Consider the following 21,169-nt stretch of genomic DNA (forward strand, 5'->3'; position numbering starts at 1 on the left):
TCTAGGGAGATGGTGAAGGACAGGGAAGTCTGGTGTGCTGGGGTCACAAAGAGTCGGACATGACTGAGCAACTGAACAACGACAATATACAGAAATAATGTTCCAAGTTTCATGGTCTCTGGGACATTCAGAACCAAACGGACACACCCAGAGAGAAGAAAACTGGCCATCTCTGCAGTAAATGAAAGACAAAGAAAGACCTCAAGGGCAAGACTGTCAAGAATGGCCAGGGTGAGGGTTCAGAGCCAAATCAGAAAAAAAGAATTCAAAGTATTAAATAGTTTTCATTTTATTATTGGCACCTTTTTGGTTTTGCTTTTAAAAAACTCCTTGCCAGTCATTACACAATAAATTATAAAACTCAATTCAAGAATAAAGTTCAAGAATAAAATGAAATCTGGCTCCAAAAGTGAATAAGAGAAGAGACTGATGACAATGCCCATATTTACTGGACTTTGTTTCTTATCAAAAATAATTCTGTCCTCTAAAGAAATAAATCCCAGCCTCCAGTTTAAGCTATAATAACACTGTATAAATGAAGATAAGAAGGATAAAAATAAGGGGGCTGGGCAGCTTTGGGGCTGGGCAGCTTTGGGGCTAGTAGTAAAGCACTGTGACTTCAGCTGACAGATCGCTGTAAGTAACGGGTACTTTAGTGACAGGACGCTGCTGTTGAGCGAAGTGGGTCAAATTCTGTCCAGCACAAGGATAGGTTTAAATGACCAAACAGGAAACTATTATACATATTATTTCCTTTCACACAAACCACCACCAGATGTGGCACTACCCAGAGCCCCAAGAGCAGAGAGATGAAAGACAAAGGCCTGGGATTTGAAGTAAGCTCCTGAGGCTGTTTTAAGGAGGCTTTTCTTAGGAGTGTCGAAGAGGCAGCTCAGTTTGTGCTTTGACTTGGTTCCAGCAACCTTGAGGGGATTAAATCTAGGTAAGGTCTTTCCCCACCCCACCCCTGCCCCATGTATTTACTATCAAAAAGATTCATAGTAAAATAAGAATGAAAAACACTACTTTGGGAATTTTAAACTTTCTCCCCATCTTACCACTACTCTTTTTCAGTCTTTCAGTCACTCCTCTAAAGGCCCCGTTATCACCCAGAGATCTGTCAGTCCCAGGACTTCCTGCAAGCATTATGCTGTCAGTTTGGTTTTCCCGTTTGGCTCTTGGGAGTCCCTGTCTACCTTTTACCAAAGTCACCATCAATCACCACAAGCATCTTTCTGAGGACACATATTCTATGTATTCTATATCTGGGAGGATGCAAAAGCGGGTATACAATGACCTGAATAATGTAATTGGGGCATGCCACTAAATGGCAACCTTTAGAGATAACATCATCTTTTATCCCTGGTTACTCACCAAGCTTGTCTTGACAGTCATTTCCAGGTAAATCGTACTCTGGAAATCAGTGACCAAATGCCTGACATTTAAAAAGATAAAATTCTGGAGTGTTGATGGATATACAGATAATTTGAGGCAAACGGGGAGATTTTCCCATACTTCACAACTCTGATTCGATTGAAAGGAGTCCCCTGAAACTACTAATCTTTTCTTTTGTCATAACGAGAGGCCTGTGGGATCTCAGCTCCTCGAACCAGGGACTGAACCCCCACCCTCTGCATTAAAAGGCAGATTCTTAACCACTGGACCACCAGGGAAGTCCCTGAAACTCCTAATCCACAGGGCTGCCATCTACCAACACCCTCCTGCAGGGCCATTCACTCAAAATATCAGCTTCATGATGCCAATCCTCAGTGTATATGTGCATATACTCTAGAGATTAAGTTAATCTTTACTAAATTAACTGTGTTCTCCAATTGGCAAGTTAGGCAAAGGCTACAGTTTCAATTGATTATGGCTTGGAAGGAAAGTTATGACCAACCTAGATAGCATATTCAAAAGCAGAGACATTACTTTGCCAACAAAGGTCCGTCTAGTCAAGGCTATGGTTTTTCCAGTGGTCATGTATGGATGTGAGAGTCGGACTGTGAAGAAAGCTGAGCACCAGATAATTGATGCTTTTGAACTGTGATGTTGGAGAAGACTCTTGAGAGTCCCTTGGACTGCAAGGAGATCCAACCAGTCCATTCTAAAGGAGATCAGCCCTGGGATTTCTTTGGAAGGAATGATGCTAAAGCTGAAACTCCAGTACTTTGGCCACCTCATGCGAAGAGTTGACTCCTTGGAAAAGACTCTGATGCTGGGAGGGATTGGGGGCAGGAGGAGAAGGGGACAACAGAGGATGAGACGGCTGGATGGCATCACCGACTCGATGGACGTGAGTTTGAGTGAACTCCGGGAATTGGTGATGGACAGGGAGGCCTGGCGTGCTGCGGTTCATGGGGTCGCAAAGAGTCGGACACGACTGAGCGACTGAACTGATACTCTCATTTTCTTCCCCCAAACTTTCAGTCTATTGCCTTGCAGTTATTGGACAACTGCTGTACTAAATGATGCACCCTGTAAAACACAAAGAACTGCTTTGGAGTCAAGACAGTCTCTGGGATTACAAGGAGTCCAAGCAGTAGACTGAAAAGGGAAAAAAAAGGACTTGGCGTTTGGTCCTCTGCTTCAACTTTAAGACCCAACTGTCTATTTATACAAACAGTCTAGACGTGTTATCTTGCCACATCATGTCTCAGAATTTAAGTAGAGGGAAACCAGTTTGGCAAGATAGTGAGGCAACAAGATAATGGGTTTAAATGACGAAATAGGAAATCCGTTCCTGGGTGGTGTTTGGCAGTTTAATGTTGCAAGGGGTGGGTGTGGGGAATATGGGATGGTGGCAAGGAACAATTTGCACACTTGCTTCATGAGTGAGCATAGTAGGAATAGGACTAATTCTGGGTCAGTTCCCCTTCATGTTACTTGCCTACTAGTATAGAGGGGAGATAACCATTTTCATTAGCAAAATGATTTTAATGACATATTGGAAAAATAAATAATCAAACTCATACTAAATCAAAATTATAGAATAAATTACTCTTTAATCTCTGTACAAGTGTTAATAGTTCATCTGGTTTTTAGTTAACTGGTTGCATGATGTCATTTCTATTTCAAAGTGATTGTAGATTTAACTATATAATTTGTTGTGTTTTTGTTCAAAATCCTTCATTAGATCTTGAAGTGTTAAATGGAGCTCAAATAAGAGACATTGCTTCCTGTCTCTTCTATAGTGTGGTCAGCCAGTAGCTGATGGAGAGTGGAACAAAGGGGTGATATTATGCAATAAGAATTGTCTAACAAGAGATTGCTATCAAAGAGCAAACCAGGTTCTAGCAAAAAAGTTGCATAAAACCGTTGCCTTTTTGAGCATGTACAATGAATACTACTTGTGAGTTAGTATTGACTTTCTAAAAAGAATAATCTGTTGGGAAAACAGACATTTAAAACATTTTAAGCGCTTTCTTTGGACTGCTATTTGGTAAAAGTACGGATTTTTTCCTGAAATTCTCATGCTTGTATTATCTCAACCACAACAATGAGGATGAAGATAAAAGGTTTTGACTTCTAGATTCATAAATAAATATAATTACTCAATTACTTTAAAAATCTTCTTATTGCTAGAACTCATTGTCATACAAAAATATGTCCCGCTCCAAGTATTCATAATTTGTGTGAAATGAGGCTAAATGAATCTCTATACCAGCTGTTAGTCCCTTTCTGGAATAAGGATCAAGCTAATGAGAAAATGAAATCTGTGGTTGTCTATATTCATTCTTCTTTACATATATACTCCATTAAGACAGCAGAATTGGGAGTATCCTGATGATGTCTGGTATAGAAACTTGAGCTGAAGTAACACCATTACATGTGTCTCTGTTAGACCTTTATATTAAATTAATAGATCCAGTGCTCAGTCCCTTGTTAGACTGAGTTCTTTGAGGGTAGGGGCTTAACCTCCACTCATCTTTACAAATAGCTCTGACACAGAGCCTGGTCCATGAGAATGCAATGAATGCTATCAGAACAAATGAAAATGATCAGCTAGGGCAGGAGTCTTGTTGTCCAACACGATCTTCTTTTGCAGACTGGTCTCCAATCCAAGGTCTTTTCATTTGTCCTGCTTCCATAAAGGCCTGATTCCTGACTGGGGCAGGTTTGTCCCAAGGCTCAGCTCTCACAGTAGGCTACACTTCAACTTACAAGAAGCACTTGATGAATGGTTGGATGGCATCACTGATTCAATGGATAAGAACTTGGGAGAGCTCCAGGAGATGGTGAGAGACAAGGAGGCCTGATGTGCGCAGTCCATGGGGTCGCAAAGAGTTGAACATGACTGAGCGACTGAACAACACTTGATGAATAAGTGCCACATCCACAGTAGAGCATCATCCCTTTAAAAGCTAGTAATAGGACTTGCTCAGTGGTACAGTGGATGAGAATCCACCTGGCAAGGCAGGGGGCACAGGTTCGATCTCTGGTCGGGGAAGATTTCACATGCTGCAGAGCAACTAAAGCCTGTGCACCACAATTGCTGAGCCAGTGCTCTAGACCCACAAGCCATAACTACTGAGCCCATGAGCTGCAACTATGAAGCCTGCACACCCTAGAGCCTGTGCTGCACAACAAGAGAAGCCACCACAATGAGAAGCCTGTGCATTGCAATGAAGAGTAGCCCCAGCTCACTGCAACTAGAGAAAGCCCAAGTGTGGCAATGAAAACTCAATGCAACCAAAAAGAAAAGAAAAAGGAAAAAACCCTAGAGATGAAGGGATAAGAGGTACCACTGGTGATACAATATTGGTCAGGTTCAAAATGGAACACTATGTCCAGACCTGGACTCCCAATTTTAAGAAGGAAACAATAGAAACCCTATAGGGAGCTCTGACAATAATCAAAGGATTGGCTTGTCTTCAATTAAAGATTCTTTATATTTTGGATTTTAGGAAAAATCATGAGAACTATTTGAAATATCAAAGATAGACATGACATACAGTGTTCACCATTCTTGATTAAGCTGTGACTTTATACATTTTCTAACCTGAAACCACCATAACAATATATATATATATATTTTAATCAAAACTTGCTGACTTAGTTAGCCTTTTATTTTTTTGCTGAGACTTTAAGTGTTTTGCATGCATTCATCAAACCAACCTATGAAATGCAAATTAACTCAACCTCTGTATTTCAGTATTTCCTGAATCACTTTGTACCACTGAAGATAACAAAAAAGATTCTTTGAACACTTTTATTTTTTTAAATTTAATTTAATTTCTGTATGTTTGGCTGTGCTGGGTCTTCACTGCTGCTTGGGCTTTTCTCTGGTTACGGTGAGCAGGGACTACTCCTTAGCTGTGGCGTGTAGGCTTCTCATTGCAGTGACTTCTCTTGAGCACAGGCTCTAGGATGTGCAGACTTTAGCAGTCGTGGCATATGGGCTCAGTAGTTGTGGCTCCTAGGCTCTAGAGCACAGGCTCAATAGTTGTGGCACACAGGGGCGCACACGGGGTTAGTTGCTCTGAGGCATGTGGGAACTTCCCAGATCAGGGCTTGAACCCGTGTCTCCTGCATTGGCAGGCAGATTCTTTACCACTGAGCCACCAGGGAAGCCCCTCTATCATCACTTTTCTAATTTGAAATTCCTAAAAAGGTCATGGGGATAGGAAGTAAGGTGGTAACCTTTCTTCAAAATCACTAATTTTGAACTTATTGTTCATAGAGGATATTTTACTCATGTTTTCCCCTACCTCCAGGACCATCAAGACAAATATATATACAAAAGTGTCTATTAATTAGTATGTGTGTTATTCTACTTTTGCTAACTAATACATAAGCTTTAAAAATACATAACTAATTAAGCCATTTTTCCAAAAGTAGAAAAAAACTAAATGCCCATTAACTAATAAATGAATGGATAAAAAGCAGTGAATCCATATAATAGAATATTATTCAGCTATAAAAAGGAATGAAGTGCTACCACATGGATGAACCCTGAAAACATTATGCTGAGTGAAAGAAGGTAGATATAAAAGGCTACACATTTTATGATTCTATTCATAATAGAATGTTCAGAACAGGCAAATTCTTAGAGACAGAAAGTAAATTAATGGTTGATAGGGGCTGAAGAGGGGGGAACAGGAGTGATTGATAAGGGGTACAGGGTTTCTTTCGAGGTGACAAAAATGTTATGAAATTGGAGTGGTGATGGTTGTATAACTTTGTGAATACATTAAAAACCACTGAATTGTATACTTTAAAAGAGTGAATTTAATGGTATGTGATTATGTCCCAATATGTCTTTGAAAATAAAAAAATAGCTAATCATGAAAACAATAAAAGTTCTATTGATTTTTAAGCAAGTCATTGAATTTTTGATGAGTTTCAGTATTCTCAACTGTAAAATGAAGAGGTGGGATCAGATGCTCTCTTTAATTTTTCTTGCTTTAAATATTAATGATTCTACTTGGAATATAAGAGTTTCATAACTTGAGAATTTCTCATAGTAAGAGCTTTGTCTATTGTCTGAAATATGGAACTTCAAGTAAAGATGCCCAGGTATTGCCTGACTAAGCTTAAGCATGTTGCTTAAAGATGTCAAAATCCAAGTTTTAGGTTTTTAAGAGTAAACATTTCTCTTTAGAAATAAGGAGGAAATCCAACTCCTTGATAAAACTAAACATGCCATCAGGATAAAAAGCAGAAGCAGTGCACACCAACGGAATTCAGTTGGCCAGCTCCTAACACCATAAAATAGGCTTTATCTAAAACAAAAGTTTCCTTTCACTCAAAACGGATACAGTTAAACTACTCAAGATTTCCACTCCATTTTCCCTGAGTTTCACATTATTTCTGTCACATTTTTGTAATCTTTCTGTTTTAGAATTTTCAAACTATTCAATTGCAACCACTACCATCAAACACCAAATCCCATGAAGATTTATGCCTACTCTAAATAAGCAACTGGTTTAAGTAACCAAATAAAAATAGCAGGCAGTCCATGGAATTCTCTAGGCCAGAATACTGGAGTGGGTTGCCATGCTCTCCTCCGGGGATCTTCCCAACCCAGGGATCGAACCCAGGTCTCCCACATTGCAGACAGATTCTTTACTGTCTGAACCACTAGGAAAGCCTAAGAATACTGGAGTGGGTAGCCTATCCCTTCTCCGAGGGATTTTCTTGACTCAGGAATTGAACCGGGGTCTTCTGCATTGCAGGCAGATTCTTTACCAACTGAGCTATCAGTGAGGAAGCCCAACCAGGCTGATGGTCAATTATATGGGTCAAAGGACAACTGCAGGGATGTTACACAAAAAAGTTTCAGGTCGAGAATGAATGAATGAATTCATTCAACTCAAGAATGAAAGGAAATAAAACCACAACTGATACACGGAAAGACATCTGGTGTTTCAACCAATTGCCACCAGGCATGTAATTCAAACCATGGAATAAAATATGAAATTCCCAGAGCCAAATATAAACATCACAATAAATCATATGAGTGGACAAGTACATGATTTGGGGGCCCTGTGCAAAGAAAATACTTGTGGTTTTAATGAACTCTGCCCTAGCCACCCCTCCAGCTGCCTCTACCCTCAATCTTTGCCATTGTAGTTAATGGCAGCTGCGTTCTTCATCACATTGCACATCAATCTGTTAAGAAACCCGGCTGGTTCTATCTTTATACTATATAGAGTTAGAACACTTTGCACCACCTCTACAATTACCAAGACAATTTTCTTTTGCTTGAATTATTGCAATGGCCTCCTAACTGGACTCCCCAGTTTCTAACCTTGCCCCCAATACAACCTATTCTCAGTAGCAAGTAGAGTGATTTTTTTTTTTTTCAAATGAGAAGTCCAATCATGTCACTTCTCTGTTCAAAACCTTCTAAAGATTTTTAATTTCACTCAGAGTAAAAGCCAACATCTTTACAATGGCCTACAAAGCCTGGTAAGATCTGGTTTCCTATTTCCTCTCTGGCCTCATGTCCCATTACTCACTTTCTTCCAGCCACACAGGACTACTTACACTTCTTTGAATTCAAGCCCCAGGGCCTTTGCATTTGCTTTTGCCTAGTGATCTGTAGGGCTCTCCCCTCATGCTTTTAAGTCTGTTGAAAGGTCAGCTGGCTGATGTTTCTCCTAACTCACCTTCAGCCCCCAGTACCTGCTTTATTTTTCTCAATAGCAATTACTACCTTACAAAATATCAGACAAAACTGTGTTACTTTTTCACTTTGTTTCTAGTCTGTTTTTCCCAATGAGAATATAAACTCCACGCGGGCAGGGTTTTTTGTATTTTGTTTACTATTGCAACCTACCTCGGAGAAGGCGACAGCACCCCACTCCAGTACTCTTGCCTGGAAAATCCCATGGACGGAGGAGCCTGGTGGGCTGCAGTCCATGGGGGTGCTAAGAGTTGGACACGACTGAGCGACTTCACTTTCACTTTTCACTTTCATGCATTGGAGAAAGAAATGGCAACCAGTCCAGTGTTCTTGCCTGGAGAATCCCAGGGACAGTGGAGCCTGATGGGCTGCTATCTATGGGGTCGCACAGAGTTGGACACGACTGAAGCGACTTAGCAGCACTGCAACCTACCACCTGGAACGGCAGGTGCTCACTAAATATGTCCAGAACAGGTGTTGCATGAACTCACCAGTCTCACCCAGGTCAGTGCTCTGAAGAAATGTACGGCAGCGCTCCTTGTGCTCCTCAAGGGAACTTCTCTGCTTGTAACTCCTTCCGCAAAACTCACATTTATAAGGTTTCTCAACTATAAGGAGAGCACAAGGGGCACTCAGTGACCCTCAGGGGTTATAGAACAAACGGTGTATTGGGGCCCTGTGAAAACTGTCCCCTAGTAAGGAGACTGCTCAAAGAAGCCAGAGTACTTGGATACTCATGCATCTACATTTCTTTCAGATTCAGTACACTGAAACAAGGTATGGCCTATGATTGATTCTCATGTACTCTTTGAAAGGATAGGTTCCTTCCACAAATGAAAGGATTTAGACTTAATCACTATCCTGGAGCACAGTGTTTTGGCTCCAAATCCAATCCTGCTTTTTCAGGAAAGAAATACAAAAATGAACATTTTATTTTTCAAGGAGATTCATGTGGTTTAAGAATGAAGTAGGAAGAGATCCTGTATTCTGTGACATCCAGCTGGCTTTAAGTAAAGAATGCTGCAGTTTGTGGGTATTAGCCACTAAAAGTCTTTTTAGAGCATTGACCTATTTCAATAAATGTAGCTTGTCTTTGCCCAGTGGCTATAGCAAAGTCTGGGCTCAATTAATAAAAACTGACCTAACCAACTGAGGATCGTTTTGAATAATAGAAATAAGAAGGAATTTCAAAAAATGACTTCATCTTAATTTCTAAGATAAAGCAAAAATTTCCTCAAAAGTTCATCCATACAGTACAGGCCACCTTTACTCTCCTAACTCCTCCAAATGCCTTACTGTTATAAATAATACTTCAACTCTGCGTGCAGGGCTCACCTTTCTGACTTGTCAATAAAATGTACACCAGAAATTTTTCAGAATTTTAGGGACTGAGAGTTTTTTTTATTTTCATGTCCTCTTGCTCTGTTTAAAATAGAGCCTTTGGGGCTTAAAGCACTGAAAGATCCTTATGGAATCACAAATTAAAATAAATGCAGGTTTTCTGGGGCTAGGAATGTTAAGTTTCTACATAAATTGAGGTCCTCTAGAATCTTAAAAATGACTGCTATTGTTGGATCTTACCTGGAAAAAGCAATAGAAAAGAACTACTCTAATTTTTTGGACCAAACTCAGCCTTAACTCATTACTTTGAACAATGAGCTGTAAAAGAAACCCTTCTTTTACCCTTTACCATCTCTCACAGTGGGTTTTCTTGGGGCTGATTTGTTTAATCCTTAGTCTCTGAATTGTGACCAGTTGCGGGTTTAGGGCTGGGTTTTAGTCAAAGCAGAATGTGGATTAACATAAAAACAAGCCCTTTTTTCCCCCTTCAATTAAAATTTTGTCAGATAACATCAAGAACATGAGGTCCCAAATTTGAAAATAAACCCAGTTTTATTTTTCTAGGAGGGAAATTCTAAATGTTAGTTTAATGTGGTTAAAATAAGGAGTGAAAACATCAAGAGAGAACATAGCTTTTTATGAATTCTTATTGCTGCTCATCTTTTAGATTAAAAATAAATTGGGTGATCAAGAAGAAAGTTTGGTTTAGAAATTTAGCTCATATACACCTAAAACTAATATAATGTTGTATTTTTAATTATATCTATTAAAAAAAAGAAAATCTAGACCAGAATGGCCCAAACTCCCCAAATTAGCCCAGATTAGCCAAAATTTACCCTCAACAGAGATTCATACCCAGTTTACAGTTTTACACAACTTACAAACTGTACATCATTTACTTTATCCAGACTTTTGAATGAATAATGTGTGTATATTTTTAGGAAAATATTCTTTTAATAAAGTTTTACATAAAAATACTGATGGCTATAATGTTTTTGCAAAAATTTAAAAAGCATTTTTACAGTGTAGGCTTCTCCTGTCTGACTGTGTTGTTCTCTAGGGGTGCAAAGATGGTAAGGAGATGTTCATCCCCATTGAGCCAGACGGAGAGCAATTAATGTCTTAATGGAAGTGTAATTAGCCCTAGAGGTCTCTGCTGTTGTAACCCTTCAGAACCGAGTGACAGATTAAAACCTCCACACTTAACTCTTTCTAGTTTCCTCAATGGGCACGGAGAAAGACATATTTACTAGATATGGAATGCTCATTGCTCTCACTTACCAGAATGTGTCCTAAGATGACCTGTGAGTGCATCTCTTCTCTGGCATGCGTAGTTGCAGAGGTGACACTTAAAAGGTTTTTCCCCTGTGTGCAGTTTAATGTGGCGGAGGAGGTTACCTTTCTGAGTAAAAGATGCCCCACACTGATTACACTGGAATGGGCGTTCACCTTTAAAAAGGACAAAAAGGAGATTTCTGATCACCCAGCAATTGGCGAAGCATATGCACAGATTCGATGCCTATGGCAAAAGCTCATTTTTCACATAGTTTCTGTTCATTGTGAGATCAGATGGGAGCTGTATTTCAAGGGAAGCCTAGGACTGACTTAAGGAATCTTCCTTCTAGAAGAGAAAAAACATTCATCTGGCAAGGCTAGCTATCACCTTGCCTTGGATCAGAGCAAAAAAAATGAGTAGCTTTAGAAGTGCTTTCTAGACTTAAGTTTTCGCATTACTTAGCATTCCTTTTAAATAATCTCAATCTATAAAAAGAGTCACAGACTGAAGTCCTAATAAGGTATAGATAGCCAGAAATGCTTTTTTTTTTAATTGAAAAAATGCTTTTTAAAGTCTCCATATCCTATGTTAGATGAAATCTATAGGGCTTGGTGGTGTTAAGTTTGCATGCATCTCTATAGACTGCCTTTTGTTGTTTGAAAATAAATTTTTTAAACTGTTAATAAAAACTGAATCCTTTGATCTACCAAATTTGAACCCAATACTATAAGGAGATCTGCTGTTTTAAATGGGTTGCCATTTCCTTCTTCAGAATTCTCGCCTGGAGAATCCAAGGGACGGAGGAGCCTTGGGGGGCTGCCGTCTATAGGGTCGCACGGAGTCAGACACAACTGAAGTGACTTAGCAGCTTAGCAGCAGCTGTTTTAAAAATTACACAAAATATATGCAAGATGCTTAAAAAGCATATCACAAAATTTAACTCCCACTTGTTACTGAAGAAAAATATTTGGCTGACCTAGAACACTGTGATCTCTACAGCCTTACTCATAGCATTTGTGATATGCTTGACAAATGCATGGTGAAGCAGGAATAAAAATCACTTGGTAAATGGAAATGCAGAGAGGGAAAGCGATATCAGAATCATGTAAAAAATCAATGAAAAGTAATCAAAAGTAAGTTCTAAATTACACCACTTCTTTTTTTATGTGGTTGAATTAGGACAGTTTTCAGAACAATGGATAGAACAGACTATTTACCAGTATGGCTCCGCTTATGAACCATTAAGACATTGAAGCTAATGCAGGATAATCCACACACATCACAGTTCATCTTGCCACTGGTTGGCCTGCTACTATCATATGAGACAACATGTCTCTCCAACTTAATGTTTTCATATTCATTATATTCTCTTGAATAGCTGTAAGGAATTTCAGGCTCTTCTGCATTTCCCATGGGCTCTGGCTTTAAAACATTCTCATCCCTTTCACTGTATTCATCTTTCACTTTCATTGAATCATCTGCAGGAAGGAAAATGCAAGAAATGAACAATGATTGTTTTTGCAGCTATCAAACCAGCTCAAAGAACAGAGACCCACAACTGACAAATACCAAATGAAGCTAAAAATATTGTACATCTACAAAACAAGAAAACACCATTAGGATGATCACTGATTATTTGAATTCAGAGCCACAGTCAGGGCAAAACACAGACACATGTGCACACACACACAAACACACACAAAATAGATGACAGCATTTTAGGCCATTCAGAAAATTAGAGATAACAGATTTTAGCTATGACTGCTCAGAGCAACTATGAAAAAAACATTTTGAGCAATTTTTCTCCAGTACCGGGGGAGAAGAAAGGTTCTCAGATTTAGTACCTTTTTTGGTGGCTGCAGTTACAAGGCAAGGTGATGTGCTCTTTGGTTTCAAGAAGAAAATACTATTTTAATTCTTCAGTTGCACCCAATTTAAGTCACTAAGACTGAGAATTGAGTAGTTAACAATTTTTTTTTTTTTCCTGATTTTAAGCCATGCCTTGCCTCTTCCCCTTCCATGTACACAAACTGCTAAAATGAGTCTTATCTCTCTCTCTCTTGGAACTGATAAAGAGACAACGCTGAACATAGAGGAAGCTGGCAGTACTAGTGAAATACTGTTGAGAAAGATAAAAGGAGAAGTAATCCTTTAACATAACCTTCTAAGGAGTCACTTTCATTGACACAGGTAAATGAAGCTCAACCTAAGCAAGGGGACAGCACCAATAACCAATACCCAAGTTGAGTGAAGTTGCTCAGTCGTGTCCGACTCTTTGCGACCCCATGAACTGTAGCCCACCAGGCTGGAGTGGGTTGCCATTTCCTTCTCCAGGAGATCTTCCCGACCCAGGGATTGAACGCAGGTCTCCCACATTGTAGGCAGATGCTTTACCATCTGAGCCACCAGGGAGGGAGGGCTAAACTCGAAGCCCTAGAAGAAAGCACTGGATAGGAGAGGTGTGGCTGGCCCAAGTGAGTTGGCTGATCAGGTACTATTTCAATAAGAGCTGCAACACTCTTAAGCTGAAGAACATAAGAAATGAAGAAGGCAAATTTATGTACTGATACTAAGAAAACCTAAAATATTTGCCTGATATAATAATAATAAATATTTATAAGGGATTTTTCACATATAAAACATGCTGCATAATGCTCACTTAAAAAAAATCATTCTTAAAAACTGGAAATTGTAATGCTGCATCGGAATCACAAGTCAATGGGATTTCAGGGCTGGAAGAGAATTTAGAGATCATCTGATCCAACCCTTGTTCTTCAGATGAGGGAATCCGGGAACAGAGATGTTTTTGGGATTAGCCCACAGTTAAACAGCCAGTTAATAGCTGATGAACTGGAATTAGAACACTGAACTTGGATTTGCTCTTGCACTCTGACACATAGAGTCTAATTTGCTCCTTATATCATATTGCACACTCCCTCATCAGTGGTGTAGATGTTAAAGACCAAACACTCTGAAGAAAAGATATTTAAAAAAATGACATCCCTTCCAAACAACACCAGTAAGTGCAGCTCCTGTTGCCACACAGGAGGAAGTATAACTGCAGCTGTGCCTGGCTTGCTACCTTCTACTCAAGTTTCAATTTTCACTTCTATCAAGGTTACCTTTCATCTGTATTAACTGTGTTTGCTTAATAGAGCAAGACAGGGCCTAACCACCAACAGAGGAGCCATTGCTGCAGCACGGTTCCACTGCTTCTCACCACGGTTCATGGTTCATAACCTTTTACTCTTTGATTAGAAGAGATGGAGGGCTGCAGGAAACATCCAGTGTGTTTCAAAGTGGCCCATCCTATGTATCTGGGTTGTATATGAATTGATATCTATTTCCTACATGGAGAGAGAGTCATCCCCTTCCTTGGACACATCTTGCCTGCTTTCACATGGAATGTGTTTCCTTAAGTGGTTTTTGCTTTTTAAATTTTTTTTAAACAGAAGGATGCACCTGAAGCTTGTACCCTCCTCCTCCTCCATCACTCCAGCTGCGGGTGATATCCCACCAAAGCTTGAGTGCTCTTCAGTTTGCATGTAGGCGTTTAAAACAACCTCAACGGAAAACTTCAGCTACTGAAAACCAAAAACAGCATATAGAAAAGGCCAGCAGAAATGGATCCTTTTCATTTGGGTTATAAAATGTTAATATGAACAGACTCAGGCTGTTCTGTAGTCCATGATAATTAAAATCTGGTAAAATCAATGTTTTGAGTCTTTCTGAAAACACAAGACATAAGAAGGTTGCTCCTTCTCTCAGGATTTTGGTTTTAATGGGCTTGACCTAGAACTCAGTACTACACCGACCTAGCTCAAAACAAGTCCTTGGCTTTTGTTCTTGAGGACTTAGCTGTATAACAAGGAAGACAGTATTTGAGACTCTAAGGGAACAAATCCAAGCACATGAACAGGAAATTGAGGCAGTCCCTTGGACTTACTGGACCAAGAGAGTTCCTGATTTGCTCTTGGGGTCTTACCAGTTTTAGATAAAAGATCTGGATGGCCTCTCTGCATGGTTACTGAGGATCAACAATTCATCATGGTTTACCATGTGAAGATAAACAAAGCTGAATACTAGAATACAGTAGTATATAAGACACAAAATGGATTCCTGAGAGATTATTGGGCTTAGCACCTAGTCTCCAAATATAGTCCACCAAAACTACCAGAAAAGAAACTAGTCTGCTCTAAGGACTAAGAGATTCATTCCAATCCTTGGGAGGAAAGTTTGTAGGAGCAGAGGAAAGGGAGTTGGAGGGACATTCTACTTAGTGTCCCTTGAAAATAATAATAAATATATCTAGTGGTAAATAACCCACCTGCCCAAAGCAGGAGACGTAAGAGATGCAGGTTCAATCCCTGGATTGGGAAGATGCCCTGGAGGAGGGCATGGCAACCCACTCCAGTATTCTTGCCTAGAGAATCCCATGGACAGAGGAGCCTGGTAGGCCCCAGTCCATAGCGTTGCAAGGAGTCAAACAACTGAAGCGACTTAACACATGCACACACTAACATCAAACTTACCGTTTTGAACCCCAAACTGCTTCTAATGTTTGATGTCTTTTTTTCCCATCTGTACCTGCAGCATTCAGGATCTTAGTTCCCCGACCAGGGATCGAACCTGGGCATCCTGCATTTATTGGGAGCTCGGAGTCTTAATCACTGGACCACCAGTGTAGTCCCTATGATGTCTTTGGAGTGACCATGGCATCTTCCTTCTTCTATTCTCCAAATATTGAAACTGGATGACTTTTCCATCCAATCTCCACATCAAGTCATCTCCAAGACCTATAGATTCTATGTTCTCAAGATCTCTAGATGCCAACACCTCTTTTCTATTCTCTTTGAAATTTAGTTTAGCCTCTTATCCCATCACACCCAAACTCTCTCAACATTCCCTTTCTAGATAGATTTAATACAAAAGTAACCTGTGCTTACTGTCTCTACAATCTCAAAACTGATATAAAATTGCCTGTAATCTGGATTCTGTCTTCTTAATTCACTGAATCTGCTCCCCTAAAGATCGTCAATAAACTCATGATTAAATCCAGTGGTTTTTTGTGTGCCATTCTCCCCAACTTCTCTGCAGCCCTTGATACTGTTGACCACCACTCCTTCTTCTTCTGTATTCCTACTTCTTCAGTGAAACTGAAACTTCTTTCCTCACCTTCTGTGAGTGAGTGTGAAAGTCGCTCAGTCGTGTCTGACTCTTTGTGATCCCATGGACCATACAGTCCAGATTCTGTATGGCCAGAATACTCCAGGCCAGAATAATGGAGTGGGTAGTCTTTCCCTTCTCGAGGGGATCTTCCCAACCCAGGGATCGAACCCAGGTCTCTCGTATTGCGGGCAGATTCTTTACCAGCTGAGCCACAAAGGAAGCCCAAGAACACTGGAATGGGTAGCCTATCCCTTCTCCAGCTGATCTTCCCAATCCAGGAACTGAACTGGGGTCTCCTGCATTGCAGGTGGATTCTTTACCAACTGAGCTATCAAGGGAAGCCTACCTTCTGATTACTTCCTTCTAGCTCCTTTCCCCGTTTTGCCTCCTAAATACTGTCCCTATCCTTCTTTCTTCTTCCCTGCTAGACCTCCTTCCCTATTGCAATTTTCTCCACTTTTAAGACTTCAACTAGCACCCCAAATACATAATTTCTCTCCCCTTCTTCTGTCCTGTGTTCCCAAAGGCCTCCTAGGTATCTTCACAGTTACTCAGGTTAGAATCTTTACAGTCATCTTTCCTCCCTCTCTTTTTTCCTACAGTCTCTTTTTCCTCCCTCCCCAACGTTTAATCACTCATTGGTTTTATTTCCGCACCCTCTCTCCAATCTGCTTCTCCTCCCTACTATTTCGCGTGCTCATTATCCCAAATCTCAAACTCTGATTGCTCTCCTTACGATCTATTGTGGTAGCCTCCACATGGTGCTCTCTGCCTTCTTTCTCTCTTCTTTCCAGCACATCCTATGCTCTGCCACCAGATGGTTCATGTAAACGATAGCTCTGGTCACATCATGAGCCTGTCCAAATTCTCCAATAGTCTCTGCTGCCAACAACATGAAATGCAAACTCAGAAACAAAGAATTTAAAAGACCTTTCAATATGTGGCCCCAACTATCTTGGTAATGTTGATTTGGAATACTCAGGTATCTTTAATGAAACTAAACAACTTCTGAATATTCTTCCTTTTATTATTTCCACTGCCAAAAAGATCTTTCTCCAACACTGCCAAAGGTCCAAATCCAACACATCTTTTAAGGCTAAATTAATTTGCCATTTTCCTCTATTATGCCTTCCCTGTTCCCCCAGCTGCAAAATAATCCATTCCTTCTTTCTCTGAGTTACTAATAAAGTCACTTCACCTCCCATATGGACATATAAGCTATCTGAGGTCAGAAGTTACACAGTTTTGTTTTTTTTTTTTTTTAACTCAGTATTCCCTATGACACTGCTGGAAGGTTGCGGGGTTTTAAAATACAAATTTTAGGGGCCCAAAAATTTTAGGGTGTGAGGACTGGAAACATGCATTAAAAATATGCTTTCCAGGCAAATCTTATGCACGATGGAGTTTGAGAACCGCGCTCTGCGTAAAGTACATACAAAGTAAATACATAGTACATGGATCTACTACTGTGTTAGCCTCCTAACTGGTCTACAGTGGATATGACCTCTCTTTTAGACTATATCCTATTATCGAATTAATCAGCCTGTAGTATACTAAAACCCTTGTTCAGAAACTTTCAAGGATTTCATTTTATTTACAGAATCCAAACTCCTTATTTAGACATTCAGGGGCCTGTCCAGAACCTGCCCCAAGCTGATCTGACCCTCTCATATCTCACTAGATTTCCTGAATCACCCTTCTCTCTAGACTAGAATCTTGACTATTCAAAGTGAAGTCCTTGGATCTGCAGTTCCAGCATGCCTCCCAGGAGCTTATTAGGAATGCAGACTCATAGGCCTCACCCCAGACCTACTGGATCCACTGTGCATTTCAACAAATCCTCAAGGATTCTTATACACAGCAAAGTTTGAGAAGCACAGTAGTCATCGTACTAAATGCAGCTTTCCAAGCCTCTTCTCCAGTCTTTTCTTTACCTAAAATGCCCTTCCCCACATCAACATTCTATTCAAACTTGCAGATGCTGTTTAAATGCCATTTCTTCCATGAAGTTTTCCTTGATACTTTAAACTAGCAAAAAATTCTCCTGTTTCTGTTTTCATACAGCACTACACATAAAATCAATAATACTGTTCCACAGATTTATATTATACATTCAGAGGTGTTTATCTTCATTTTTCCTTGATTTTTCAATTGTCAGTGACTGGCAACACCTGAACTGTTAATAAAGGCAGAAAATCTTAAAGATCTGGCAAGAAATACTTGAATATACTTGAGGAATAGCCCCACAGTAACCCGAAGTCTTTTGTACAGAGAACAGACCTTTTGTAATATGAATAATCTGCCATTTCAGTTTTGTAAATTATAGTCGCTTATTATATGTATCAGGTTTCTTAGACACATGACTTTGATTGCCACTTAAAAGACTATCAAGAATCTTCTTAGGCACTAGCAATATTTTATTTCTTAAGCCAGGTGGTGGGTCCATGGATGCTTGTTATTATTCTTTATACATGTAAATATATTTGCCTTTTTGAATGTATCATATACTTCATAATAAAAAATGTTAAAGGCTCCTGAGTAAATTTTTTATAATCGAGCTTGTAGAGAAAAGAACACACCAAACCACAAATTGCTGATAAAGGTAATTGCTAAACATTCCCAGAGGGGGGAAAAAAGATGTCTAAATTGAATCTAACCCATAGAAAATTAGATTAGGTTGCACTTCTTTCTAAAGGACCTACTCTGGGGTACAATTGCTCCCATCTTTGTCTATGTTCTAGAGGCCACTTAGGAAGATGACACACACTAACACACACACACACACACCCCAGAGAGAATTTTGTAGGCTGAGGAGAACAAAGGCTTGGCTCACTGGGGCTGATGCACATGGTTTCATTTCCTGGGGTGATGGTTATCACATGAAAGGCTTGCACTCCAGAGTAGACATTTTTGGTTTCACCTGAGACACTGCAAAAACAATGGGTCTTGGAAAGGATCCAATATCTAAATCCTTCAGGGGCAATAGCAGTCTCAGCCAACTGTGCCTCAGTTTGTTTTTACAGGCACATAAAATGCTCAGTTGGAGAGAAGAACCTATCAAAGATGGCAAACAGAAGAGGCAACTTGGATGTCTTGGATAGTATGTTTTTAGTATGAACTTCCCAGTGTAAAAAGCGGGTTCTGAATTTCCACTCTGAACTATGAGATCTCAGAATCCAACTCAAAGAACAAAGTTTGGAGTAATAGCTTCTAGTTTGCCAGAGATGTGAGAAGGGACAAAACCAGATAGCAGCTTTAGACAGGGAAGATGCAAAAGGGGATGTTGTTTAAGTGTTTTACAAAGATTGGGGGTCATAACCATGAAATCCTCGGCACATGCAAAAGTCAACTGGATAACAAAGAAGCTTAATCATCTTAATGTGGCATTTTAATGATGCCACTGATTTGCTATGCCAATTCAGAGATAATGAGGCCCTAATGCTACAGATGTTCAGCCAGGCTAAAAGAAAAGGGGGGTGGGCTTTTCTAGCATGCCATTTTCTAACTATCCAATTAAACAAATTGTGAAAGCATCTAAATAGTTTACCAGGTTTTGACAGCTGTTAATAGGATTTAGAAGCTTGAAGCACTAAAGAGCAAAATGGGAAATACATGTACTGTAGGTATTTAGTCTATAGAGTTTGTTGCTATCACCCAATATAGCAAAAATAGATTAACTAGAACAGTTCTCCTTATAAAATTAATGTCTGTACTTCTTTCCCACAATGGCTTCTTTGTAGTATAAACAAGAACACTGAAATTATGGGTCATTTTCATTTTCTAATTTACATTTTTATGTGAAAAGTGAGGAGGGAGAAAAACCAATGATATTTTGAGAAGTAGAGAATATGAAGTTTTAGTATTTTCTAACCAGTAAAATAAAATTTCAATGAAAGTAAAACTTTTGGTCATTGATATATCTATTATGTTTTTATTCTTCTCTTCCTTTAAAATTTAAAATGATAGGCATCTTGTGACTTTAAAACACTTATTTTAAAATTAGGAAAAAAAATTGGTAAATATGAATTAGACTAAGAAGAGATAAAATATTGATATCAATAGTGATGAGATAAGAGGCAGCAGTTTGGATAATATTTGATTTGACTTAAGTTCTCATTAAAACATATTCTTATCAGACTTTAAATTTGCCCTTAAAGAATCTAAACTAGTAATCAGTAAATCATATCACTTCAAAGTCAAGAGCACTGACATGAAAACATGAAGAAAGTTACAGTTGCAAGGAACCACCCTTGATTTTACTAGAGACATTAATCTTTGTCTTATTATCTGACTATCAAATAGCTCATTCATTGCCATAATAATAAGTAAAAATAATTTTGCTTAATAATTTCAGTGCAACTCTTGCTTCTCCATTAGAACAAGAGGAGATTTATTACTTTTAACAAGAATACACTACACATCAGCAGTAGATATCATCCAAACTGCTACCTCTTATCTCAACACTATTGATATCAATATTTTACCTCTTATTAGCCTGATTCATTTTCCAATTTTTTCCTAATTTTAAAATAGGTGTTTTATAGCCGATCAGTTGGGCTAAGTTCTTCAGCTACCATCAGGCCAGGTGAATTCTTTATCTTTTGAATTGTTGTGAGGAGTGAAAAACATGATGTGTGGAAGTTCCTTCTAAACTATAAAAAAAGTATACAGTTTTTCATGTCTGTCCATTGTAGCTATGAACTTTATTGATCAATCTTTGTGTTTATTATTTTATATTTCTGAGAAAGAACTGCCATCCACTGAAAAATAATGATTGAAAAAAATATATTTAAAGAGGTTAAGGTTTTAGATGTTGCCTAAACATACTAGAGATAGACTAAAGTATGGACCTGGTAGATATTTCATTTATAAATCCAGAAGAAAAAGCTTTCTTTTCATTCACAATTTTCTTGTGTATAGAATATTCACTTTATCTTTCTATCTTTTTAAAAACTGAACAGAGCTCAATCCTAAAAATTTAAAGTATATTAAAACATAATTCTTAGGGACTTTCCTGGTGGTCCAGTGGTTAAGAATCTGACTTCCAAAGTAAGGGACACAGGTTTGATCCCTGGTCGGGGAACTAAGGATATGCCTCAGGGCTACTAAGCCTGTGTGCTGCAACTACTGAGCCAAATAAATAAATAAATATTAAAAAGAAACATAATTCTTAGAAAAATTAAAAAATTGTTGTCCAAATACAATTAAATTGGTTAAAAACATCCTAACTGTCATAACACCAAACTCAGCATCAT

At 39.1% G+C, this 21,169-nt stretch overlaps 1 protein-coding gene across 1 annotated transcript in view; it reads right to left on the bottom strand.

The window, feature by feature from the left end:
* Positions 1-21,169, bottom strand: part of IKZF3 (IKAROS family zinc finger 3) — an 89,407-nt gene that overhangs the window by 11,856 nt on the left and 56,382 nt on the right. The window contains exons 6-8 of the mRNA XM_052658624.1: positions 11,963-12,223; positions 10,751-10,918; positions 8,620-8,736 (exon numbers count right to left, since the gene is read on the bottom strand). Coding sequence (XP_052514584.1) covers positions 8,620-8,736; positions 10,751-10,918; positions 11,963-12,223 — 546 coding nt within the window. The remainder of the gene's footprint in view (positions 1-8,619; positions 8,737-10,750; positions 10,919-11,962; positions 12,224-21,169) is intronic.

Source organism: Budorcas taxicolor, chromosome 19, assembly GCF_023091745.1.
Source record: "Budorcas taxicolor isolate Tak-1 chromosome 19, Takin1.1, whole genome shotgun sequence".
Taxonomy (NCBI): Eukaryota; Metazoa; Chordata; class Mammalia; order Artiodactyla; family Bovidae; genus Budorcas; species Budorcas taxicolor.